The sequence below is a fragment of the Cydia pomonella genome, chromosome 2, assembly GCF_033807575.1.
Source record: "Cydia pomonella isolate Wapato2018A chromosome 2, ilCydPomo1, whole genome shotgun sequence".
NCBI lineage: Eukaryota > Metazoa > Arthropoda > Insecta > Lepidoptera > Tortricidae > Cydia > Cydia pomonella.
In genome coordinates this window covers 27,125,357-27,137,456 of record NC_084704.1, presented here as the reverse complement: position 1 = coordinate 27,137,456, position 12,100 = coordinate 27,125,357, and the positions used below count along the sequence as shown (strand labels likewise).

Genomic DNA, 12,100 nt, shown 5'->3' with positions numbered 1-12,100 from the left:
ACCGATCATGAATATTGCCAGGTATTTAGAATATTTTTATATAAACGTAGACAGTATTTTTTAGTGATTGAAATATATTGTATTACAGTAATTTAAATCAATATTCTGGTTTATACACTAAGTTTTAATTAATATATGGATTTTTGATCCAGAACTTTATTAACATACAGTTAAAATAAATAGTTTTATGAATTATTATCAAAGAGTAGTACAATATATAGGACAATTATTACGAAAATTTATTCAGAAAAATGGCTACATTTTAAAACAGACAAAAATCTTTTTTCTTATTATTTTTATATAAAGCTTTCTATTCATGCAGTGTAGGTGATGAAATTATTATCGCCGGACGAACAACAAACTATCCAATGTGTATCCAACCGTGCATCTGACTAATCGTACGAACGTGAATTAAGCGTGTAAACCTCGCTTTAGATAAAAATACTGATAACCAATCTGTGGATGCAGTGCAGTGGACCAGTGTACGTTTGACATTCTGAGTTTTTGGTGGTTTAGCTTTAGCGGAGTACATATATTTATATATGTGGGACAAATAATTGTTTGGTAGTTATTAGGAAGGTGTTAAATCATGAATATAGTATTCATGCCCTAGTCTTAATTGGTTTAGTGTAATATCGTGGTTTCGCCTTTATTTCTACGATGTGCCTTTACCTTGTGTACCGTCGATAGATCTCGTACACATCTCGTAGATAGGTTTGTGCTCGAGAGGAAGATGACGGTTTTAATCTGCTACTGTGTTATTATTTCCGCTTAATTGCACGACAACTATATTCAAGATGACCACAAATACAAAATCGGCCAATGTTACGTTGAGGCCGATTGAGGTGCCGAAAGCTTTGCAGGATGGAGAGAAATTCATGAAATGGGATGAGGTATATTAATTAATTAATTAATTAATCATTTTAATGAGTTAAACATTTTTTAAGCCCAATATATTAGTATATTTTTTATTTGGTCAATAGGATTCAGGCCAGACAGGCCTGCCAGTTACCCTGAGGGTGGATGCCAAGGGGTTCTTCCTCTTTTGGACTGACCAGAATATGGAAGTGGAGATGCTGGACATTGCCACTATCAGAGATGTGAGAACAGGAATCCATGCAAAGGTTCCGAAAGTAAGTAATAAATATTTATTATGGTTCAATTAATTTTTTCAGTAATATTTTAATATTACTAGGTACTGAGTAACCTTATCTTTATTTGTATACAATTCTATACTATTATATTTCATAAAGCCACTAGTATGTATAGTTCAAATACAATTTTGGAAAAACTAACAATATCCAAATGTTCATTCGTAGAGTAATATCAATGATCACTTATTGTGTGTATTTGAAACAGTTGCTATAACTATGCCAACTCATAGGTAAATGCCTATAAGAGTCACATGGGTTAAAATTCTTTTCATAGTCTTGTTTTTTTTCTCCAAAAAATGTGACAGAGTGTAGCTTTTTGTATGGGTGATTTATAGTTTTTAAATTTTTCAAGTAAAATATAATCTACAGCTACAAAGACATGCAATACCACTCGATTTTTTTAATTCATTTAATAGAAGCCACCAGTACAAGCATGATAGGGTAGTCAGAGACAAGACAATAAAAAAATTTGACCCACATAACATATTCTTATTAATATCTAATTGGAAATGTGCATTAAAGGTGCACTCCCAATTGATTACCAATCGATTTAGTACTTACAATACAGTAACTTTTATAGCTTACCTTAAACTACACAAAAAATTACACAGACAATATAGACGGATTGGATCATCTGACTTTTTTATATTTTAATAAGTTTTCTAGACCAAGTTAAACTTGCTTGTTGGTCATGCAATAGCACTCGATTTTTTTAATTCATTTAATAGAAGCCACCAGTACAAGTGTGATAGGGTAGTCAGAAACAAGACAATGAAAAAAATTTGACCCACATAACATATTCTTATTGATATCTAATTGGAAATGTGCATTAAAGGTGCACTCCCATTTGATTACCAATAGATTTAGTACTTACAATACAGTAACTTTTATTGCTTACCTTAAACTACACAAAAAATTACACAGACAATATAGACGGATTGGATCATCTGACTTTTTTATTTTTTAATAAGTTTTCTAGACCAAGTTAAACTTGCTTGTTGGTGACATTTATTTTTTAAGTTAAAAAACTAAATTTCTTTATCCCTTAGTTGGAATAGGGGAATTAACTTGTTAGTGCACTTATTGCCATAATTAAATTTAAAGCTCACCGAACAATCTTGGCTCCAAGCATCCCTGCCTGTCCGATACGGCGGGCTCGGAGTGCGCAAAATTTCGAGTGTTTCGCTGCCCGCATTTCTATCGTCTGTCCACAGCTCTGCTGGCCTCGTAGGAAAAATCATAAGGGCTCCGCCCACAAACTACGAGATCTCAGGCTTGGATGACGCTAGAAATGCCTGGCTGTCTGCCTGCCCGGGGCAAAACATTCCACACAACCCATGTTCACAAAGGGGGTGGGACGATGTTGTAAACAAATTAACGTATACCTCCCTCCTAAATAGCAGCGCAGGAGCTGAGCGAGCCCGGCTGTTTGCTGTCGGCTGCAGAGAGGCAGGCCACTGGCTGAATGCCTACCCATCGCCCAATATTGGTACCCACCTAGACTCCGAAACACTCCGATTGGCAATGGGGCTACGCTTAGGGGCCCCAATCTGCGCACTGCACAAATGCTCCTGTGGCTTTGAGGTGGACCAACTGGGACGCCACGGACTTGCTTGCCAACGTAGCGCGGGTTGCCTTTCGCGCCACGCTGCACTTAACGACATAATCCGTCGATCACTTGCCACCGTCAACGTTCCGGCTATACTAGAGCCTGCCGGTATTGCCAGAGACGATGGCAAGAGACCAGACGGGATGTCTTTGATTCCGTGGAGGATGGGACGTGTGCTCGTGTGGGACGCAACTTGTGTTGACACGCTGGCACCTTCCCACCTCCACGGTACTACACACAAAGCCGGCGCGGCGGCGGAAGCGGCAGAGGCGCTCAAAAAGCGCAAATACGGGAGTCTCGACACCAACTACAACTTTGTTGCATTTGGAGTCGAGACTCTTGGTCCGTGGGGCCCCGCAGCGCAGGGCCTATACCGGCAATTGGCGAAACGGCTGGTGGATGGGACCGGGGATAAGAGAGCTGGCAGCTTCCTCGCCCAACGCTTGAGCATAGCGATCCAGCGAGGAAATGCTGCCAGCATCCTCGGTACCTCGTCACGGGGGCCCATTTTAGATTTAGATTTTTAGTTTTATATAGTAGTTTTAGTTTAGTTAATTGTATTACTTATATAATTTTTTTTTTTATTAATCTTCTCTTCTCTTGTCAATAAAGTATTTTATACGTTCAATGTACGTTGTCATCAGTGTAATTGACATTGCCATAATTATGTAAGTTAAATAAATAAATTACTCCAGGCTCCAGGTAGGCACAGCCAAATTCTGTGTGTCAAATTGTCATGTCCACACAATATGTGTTCCATTATCTCCATCTACTTGCTACAAAACTGTGCTATCACTCAGTCCCAGGAAACTCTGAGATGTTTATGTTTATAAAAATAAACAGCACTTTTTTTACAGGAACAGAGACATCATATCATTTAGGGTTAGAGGCTGTTTGTTTGTATTGAGAAGTGAATGTCCATGATCAATTTAGTTGTTGTTTTCTATATAGCTATAATAGGTTTTAACTCGACAGTTGTGTCTGTTATAATTATTTTACCAAGGGTTTTATGATTTAATTTTTTTTTATATAGTTGTGCAACATGAGAACCAATATTTGACAGATATTAATTGACCCTTATATACAGGGTGGATTTTCCTATTAGCCAATCAGTCCTATTACGTCTAAGGACCATAATACTGTTAGTGAGATAAAAAATTGTGAATAAAAAATCACATTTTCTCCATAGTAAATGTATAGAAAAAGTTTTCTTTAATTTGTAGCTTTTTAGTACTAGATAAGAATGGAATCGATTGGCATAAATTAAAAGTTTTCATTTTTATACAAATTGTATGGGAAAACTTTTCTTCGATTTGTGGCTTTTCTAGCCGGAAACCTTTTTTTGGTGCCATACAAGCTTTTGATCCTCGATAGGAATGGGATCGATTGGCATCAAAGAAAAAAGTTGTCAAAAATGACCCTATTATCACACCTTGTATGTTTTTCCAAAATCTGTAAACGCCAATATTCATTCATTTGACATCGAGGAAGGTCTTTTAAGACCGTTTTGGCGTAGCAGCACGGGATCTGGTAGCTGCCCACACTGACGCAAAAATAAAATCCACCTGTATATGATGTAAAGGCTATCAGTTAAATGGTATGCCTTAGTTTCATATATGTAAGAGATAATTCATAATTGTCAAATATGTGAACTTAGAAAAACTCCAGTACAATTATGTATTTAAATTTATTATAATTTTTATAATGGGTCAAAACAACAACTTAGCAACTGTCACAACAATATTTTCATAACATAAAGATTTTATTTTGACAACATATTTCTGAGGTTATAAGAGACTTGGTTATTAATGCTGTAAAATATAGAAAATGAAAAATATATAGGTACTATTAAACTCTAAAACTCTTACTTACCTAATACCCAACTTTGCCAAAATTAATTTTTAACTATAAGGTAAAGTTGCGAAATTTGCAAACCAAATTTCATTGCCAAATGGCCATACTTGAAAATACACGAAAGTATTTTTGACGTATTACGTCAAAGCACACTTAAGTAGACATAATTGACAACATTTCATTTTTATAAAACCTGAAATTTTACATATGATTTGGAAGTATTTTGCTTCCTGGACACTGCAATATATTAATATAAATTTAATATGGCTTATTACAAAAAAATTATAAAAAATACTTTTGTGATTTTACCAATTCTACGATACAATAGGTGAAATGCCATTGCCACTCATCACGGAAATAATTCGCTGTCATAATATTGGATTTGACATTGTCAATAAAATACGACGTATTGATTGAATTTCAAAACAAAGAGAAATTTATTTACGTAATTAAATTACTACCTACTAATCGTTAAAATGGACAAAGCCGTATTATGGATAGATGAGGTCCTCCGAAGTATACCAAATACTGTTATGTCCCTTACGTACTGCAATAATAGCAAAAATAATTCGTCGAAGATATCGGAAAAACATTTAATTATATTAAATTCGTTAGTGTTTATCCGTGGATCCGTCGTATCCGAAAGTCTGTTTTTGTGTATTCATGTATCAGTATCCGTTATAATATCCAAATTGTCATAGAAATTAGATATTTAATTAAAATTGTTTTAAAACCACAACGGACCAGTTTAAAACATTGACAACGTCAGATTAATTAAGTCATGTTTTTTTTTCTATCGAGATACCACCTAGCTTCTAACGTAGAAACTGGAAGTTACGCCATTTTAGAATAAGTATACATATTTTTTTTTTATAATAAATTAAATACAAAGCCTGGTGGAAAAAATAACTTTTTGCGTATTCCTCGTTTCAATTAAAATGTAGAGAACCGATGAAATTATAGGGTCCGAAATATAAAATGTTGTCAATTTCCAACAAAATAAGTAAAACTTGGTCTACATAAATCTTGTAGTTCCCGATATAAAAAAAGTTGCTCGTGTTTATTTAATATATATTTGATAGACCAGTACCTGAGTGGAATTAACTCAAATATAATTTAGATCACCTGAAAAATGGCTGCAGATAGCTTTGAACGGAGGAAGCGATCTCCAACGTAATGACGCCATAAAAATAAATGCCGCCTCATTAAAAACGGCGCTAATTGTACCCAAACTGTGCATTGCATTAACACGTGTGGGGTGTCAAATGAAAGCTGATTATATTTGAGATATTCTACAGATATATGTACAGTCTGCGTATTTACATTTTCTAAATCTTGTCTAATAATATATCTGCTTTGTGCGTGTGCCGCTGTGGCATGATCGGTCGTAAACTGTATGTGAAAATATATTCATAAACTCGATTATTATTCGAAATTCAATGTGATTCTTTTAATTATACTATGTCACGCCATTCGATAAGTGGGCTACCTAAAAATGAATCTTCGGATGATGCGCTACGTGTCCAAAAGGGATCCGCCCTTTGTTTTCATATTCAACCACTTCTGATCTACGTAGTCATCTTATCCCGAAACCATTTGCACTGAATATACATGGGGTCGGTAGCTCTTGAGAGAGGCTAATGCAAATTGTAATTTTTATATTGAATTTTTTATACATTTTTTATCAAGGGCCAAGAGCCAAAAAATAAATCAGAAACAGACTAATAGTATGGGTGGAGATCGTATGATCTACTACGTCATCTGATACAAGGATAACTGGATAAGCCCCATGGCACACGCTCATAAAAGTAACGCTAAGAAGCCCGGCAGGCGGCAGACGAACTTTCGGCCATTTGGGAGCTGGCAGACGAGTGTTTCCTGAACCTACATATAAATTGCTATATGTTGCCACATGTCTCATCTTTGTGTCAGATGGCGTAAATTTCACTTTTTTTGTAACCGGAAGTGGTACTTTTTTTCGTGCTTTCGGCTAATTCTAATTATTTTTACTATTTTTTCCAAACTTTTATGAACGTGTGCCATGAGGCTTATCCTTGTATCAGATGATGTAGTAGATCATACGGTCTCCGCCCGTACTATAAGCAAAACTTTAAAAGGTTAAAGTTGGCTCAATAGAAAAGAAAATACGAAAACATTTTTAAATTTCATTTATTTTCAATTGTATATCGTTACCCTGCATACCATAGCAGTATTATATAGTCGAGGGATTTGACTAGCAAAATTTTAAACAGAAGGAAACTTTCAGAGATTGAATAAAACGTTAAAATCCGCGCTATCACCAAATCTTCCGTCGCAATTTTCATCGCGTCGCGCCAGATCATTATCATAGGGTTAGGCCGATGATAGAACACCTTAGGGCTTCTTAAGGTGTTCTATCATCGGCCTTCGTTTATTGCGTACTAAAAGCGACATCATCTATAACTTAAATACATATAAAACAGCCCTCTTAGTTAGGCGAATTAGTTTCATTTCTCCTTTTACCTCTTTCTTTAAATTTATTTTGAGATTGTGCATTAAAGTGGATTTGTATTGTATTGTAAAACAGCCATTTACCCAGGAACAAATAGACACATGAATAAATGCCCTAACCCGGATTCGAACCCAGGACCTCCAGCTTCTTAGGCATGGCCACTAGCGACTAAGCTAGAAGACCGTTAAAGCTAAGACTAATTTAGTAACCAAAGATTGTTCATTAAAATAATTTATGCCTGTCTCTGAATATAACATTTAACTACTTCAATATTAATATGTCTTAATTCCCACGATGAACCGTTCCATGATATGAAGCCATTAAGTGTTCATATTGTATTGCCTGTTTCACGACACGGTCGAGGCGTGGAAATAGCGGGGCGCGGTGGCCATAATGCTTATAATTTATGTGCCCTTCCATAACTGAGCTAAGTAAACAGCCACTGTGGGTTGATGGCATTTTTGTGATCCACACAACCTTAAGTATTCTTGTTTTAACATGGACAGCTATTGCATTGTTATTGAATGTTTTTTTACCATATGATACTACAAGTAGATTAAAGATGTTGCAACTGTAGTTGTGCCATGGAGGTGCAAGCACGTACTGCTCGCCCTTGCAGTTGGTCAAAGACGCCTCTTACTAAAATGGCATGGCATATAGTCGAGACATTGGGATAGGTTCCGCCGTGGCGAGGTGGCCTAGGGGTTCAAGGGTTAGTCGTGATAGCTCAAGACGCCGGTTCGAATGTGGCCTTCACCATTGGAGTGCTTCGTCACTTTTACTTTAATATATGACATCTATTTCAGTTTATAATTTATATATAGTAGTACTACTTTAAAAACACAAATCAAAATATTTTATAATAATTTTATTTCTTCCCTAAAAGTATCATAACTAGGCAATTTCGTTTTCCCAAGTCTTCTCGGACAACATCCTGATATTGTTTAGTAGGGATAAACCTTAAAGAAAATGCTGCGAAAATATTTAACCCCTATATCGTCAAGAACGCTTTTAAGTATTAAGGCGTATGCTGTCAGCTGTCAATGTAACCGTCATGCTTATAAGTAGTTTATTTTGGCGCACTTCGGTTGGCGTATGATGTGAGTGACGCTTTTAGAGTTAATGTATAGCGCGGCGTTCGAAGGGTTAAAGGCACATAGAAGTATGTGAAATTCTGGGCTCACGCTGGGCCAGTGTTAGACTAAAATAACTTACTTTTTCTATGCATCTCGCTCGTACTTACTTATTAGTGCAAGCGAGAGGTGTAGGAAGTAATTTTCGTAGACCGGAGTGAATATGTCAATGTCAAAACTAGTAGTAACCATACTGATATTGTTCAGTAGGGATATACTTAAAGAAAATGCTTTGAAAACATTTAACCCTTATATCAAAAGCGCCTAAAATGCTTTTAAGTGTTATGGCGTACGCTATCAGCTGTCAATGTAACATCATGCTTATAAGTAGTTTATTTCGGCGCACTTCGGTCGATGTATAATGTGAGTAACGCTTTAGAGTAGATGTATAGCGTAGTGTTCGAAGGGTTAAAGGCTCATGGAAGTAAGGTCCGACCGAGATCTCGGTCTCGGTCTCGGTCTCGGCATTCTCGGCCAAAAATCGGGCCGAGATCTCGGTCTCGGCTCTCGGCCAAAATGGGCCGAGATTCTTGCCGAGACCGAGAATAAGCAATGAGTTATCATTGGTGAATTTGAATTTTCCGCGCACGAGCCCCGGGGTCTAAGCCACTCGTTGGTTGCATCGCCCGGTTGGTGTGACGTTTTTTGTGATTTAAATTGGTTTCATAGCCACATTTTAAGCCAATTACTTATCAAATACTAAGTGTTGGGATCGGATAGGCGCGGTTGCAAGTAATGACTTGTTCATTTGGTTTTTTTCGTTTTGTGGTAGTTGTTATTGATGAATAAATGGGTGTATATTGTTATCGGGATGTGACTTAGATTAACTTGTTGTGAGTGGAAGATGACACTGGATATTTTGATACTAAATATATTTGTGTTAACAGGAAAAAGCAAAGCAGTAGGTAAGTACAAAACGACACTTGTGGCGGATTTTTTGGGTTACAATATATAACTCCTTATTTAGATTATTGTTATTGTACCTCTTTTTGTGCACATTCGTACTGAAAAGAAAACCGGCCAAGTGCGTGTCGGACCACGCATAATGGAAAGTTCCGTACTTTCACACAATACAAAAAAGCCGTACAAGCAAAAGAGCGTATGTTAGTAGCACTTTCGTCGTTTTAATAAGAAGATCAGTTTTTTTATAACTCTTCCATATTCAAAATAATTTTCCTGAAAAATTATTTGCTTATTTAGAATTTTTTTAATGGTTTTGCTCTCCCGGTTCAAAAGTTAGAGGGGATCACAAATTTTTTTTATTAAAATCGATTATTGTCAAAAGTATTTATTTAATAAAAAAAGCGGCCAAGTGCGAGTCGGACTCGCGCATGAAGGGTTCCGTACCATTTAAGACGTATTAAAAAAAAATCTACTTGCTAGATCTTGTTCAACATTTTACCACTTTGGACACACATTTTACCACTTTGGAACTGTCTCTCGCGCAAACTATTCAGTTTAGAAAAAAATGATTTTAGTAACCTAAATATCATTTTTGAAGACCTATCCATAGATACCCCACACGTATGGGTTTGATGAAAAATTTTTTTTTTAATTTATTGACGTATTAAAAAAAAACTATTCACTAGATCTCGTTCAAACCAATTTTCGGTGGAAGTTTGCATGGTAATGTATATCATATATTTTTTTTAGATTTTTCATTCTGTTATTTTAGAGGTTACAGGGGGGGACACACATTTTTTCACTTTGGAAGTGTCTCTCGCGCAAACTATTCAGTTTAGAAAAAATGATATTAGAAACCTAAATATAATTTTTGAAGACCTATCCATAGATACCCCACACGTATGGGTTTGATGAAAAAAATTATTTTTTTAAATTTTTATGACGTATTAAAAAAAAACTACTTACTAGATCTCGTTCGAACCAATTTTCGGTGGAAGTTTGCATGGCAATGTATATCATATATTTTTTTTAGATTTTTCATTCTGTTATTTTAGAAGTTACAGGGGGGGGGGGGGACACATTTTTTCACTTTGGAAGTGTCTCTCGCGCAAACTATTCAGTTTAGAAAAAAAATGATATTAGAAACCTAAATATCATTTTTGAAGACCTATCCATAGATACCCCACACGTATGGGTTTGATGAAAAAAATTTTTTTATTTTATTTTTATGACGTATTAAAAAAAAACTACTTACTAGATCTCGTTCGAACCAATTTTCGGTGGAAGTTTGCATGGCAATGTATATCATATATTTTTTTTAGATTTTTCATTCTGTTATTTTAGAAGTTACGGGGGGGGGGGGGGGACACACTTTTTACCACTTTGGAAGTGTCTCTCGCGCAAACTTTTCAGTTTAGAAAAAAATGATATTAGAAACCTCAATATCATTTTTAAAGACCTATCCATAGATACCCCACACGTATGAGTTTGATGAAAAAAGATTTTTTGAGTTTCAGTTCTAAGTATGGGGAACCCCCAAAATTTATTGTTTTTTTTCTATTTTTGTGTGAACATCATAATGCGGTTCATAGAATACATCTACTTACCAAGTTTGAACAGTATAGCTTTTATAGTTTCGGAAAAAAGTGGCTGTGACAGAATCGGACAGACAGACGGACATGACGAATCTATAAGGGTTCCGTTTTTTGCCATTTGGCTACGGAACCCTAAAAAAACGTTATAGCAACCTTTCTGTATTTTTAAAGACCTATCTAATGATGAGCCACATGTTTTTTTTTTTACTTTTTGTTACATTTATACGGAGTATATATTTGAAAATATATTTTACATTATTTTTTTCGAAACTAAGAAGCGACTTACATAATACATCTACACCTACGTTCCAACTTTGGTTATAAAATATACCGTATAGTTTTTGAGTAAAATGGCTGTGACATACGCACAGACCGACAGACATAGGACATGACGTAACTACAAGGGTTCGATTTTTGCCATTATGGCTACAGAACCCTAAAAATACTGTTTAATAGCGCTAGGAATTGATTATGATAACTGTTTCTGCTAAATCGTCGAATTTCGATTATAAAAACAATTTTAGTGCAAAATTCGTATTTTTTCTCTATTTTATAAATTCTCGGTCTCGGTCTCGGTTTCGGCCGAGAATCCCATTGAATCTCGGTCTCGGTCTCGGTCTCGGCCGAGACAAAAAAAGCATTCTCGGTCGGACCTTACATGGAAGTATGTGAAATTCTCGGCTCACGCTGGGCCAGTGTGAAACTAAAATATGCACTCTTGTATACTTGAACTTTTACAAACTTCAACTTCAACATTTATTCAGCAAATAGGCCACAAGGGCACTTTTACACGTCAACATGGAATTTACATACAAGCAAAAAACAAGCACATCAATAATTATAAAATACAATTAACTGAAATTATTAATGCAAACTAAAGTATTATTAGTATAAAGTGTCTAAATGTCGAATTACAAGAAAAAATATTTACGACAATATCTAAAAATTGCGTATGTAGATATGAGTACGTGAGTTAAACTATATGTCGGTAATTTTCTTATAAGACGTTAATATAATTTTCTCTATGATGTTAAAGTACTTATCGATAACGGGTACGAGTAATAAGTAGATGTTTTCATTTTTTTAAGTACAGTCGACGTCACCAACATCTTTACAAGCCAACATGCCAATAATATATTTACACGCCTCTATGACACTGACTTTAAGGTCGCGTTGACATATATTTGAAATGTTGGGTTGTAAAGATATCTGTGTACTCGACTGTACCGTAAAAAAGATGGTATGGTATGGTGGACTGTATGAATAAAAGGGAGGAATATACCTTTGATATTGTTTTAATAAATATTTACAATAAATAGAAAATCACATCAACGACACAACCAAATCAGTATAAAAAAAAT

At 35.5% G+C, this 12,100-nt stretch overlaps 1 protein-coding gene across 2 annotated transcripts in view; it reads left to right on the top strand.

Annotated features, from left to right (window-relative positions):
• The first annotated feature begins 206 nt into the window (after positions 1-206).
• The window catches only part of LOC133534795 (1-phosphatidylinositol 4,5-bisphosphate phosphodiesterase classes I and II), a 97,311-nt gene continuing 85,417 nt past the window's right edge, over positions 207-12,100 (top strand). The window contains exons 1-2 of one of the 2 annotated variants that reach the window (XM_061874071.1): positions 207-893; positions 984-1,133. In XM_061874071.1, the coding sequence (XP_061730055.1) occupies positions 798-893; positions 984-1,133 (246 nt within the window). In that variant the 5' untranslated portion in view covers positions 207-797. The remainder of the gene's footprint in view (positions 894-983; positions 1,134-12,100) is intronic. The other variant, XM_061874070.1, reaches the window with a different exon arrangement.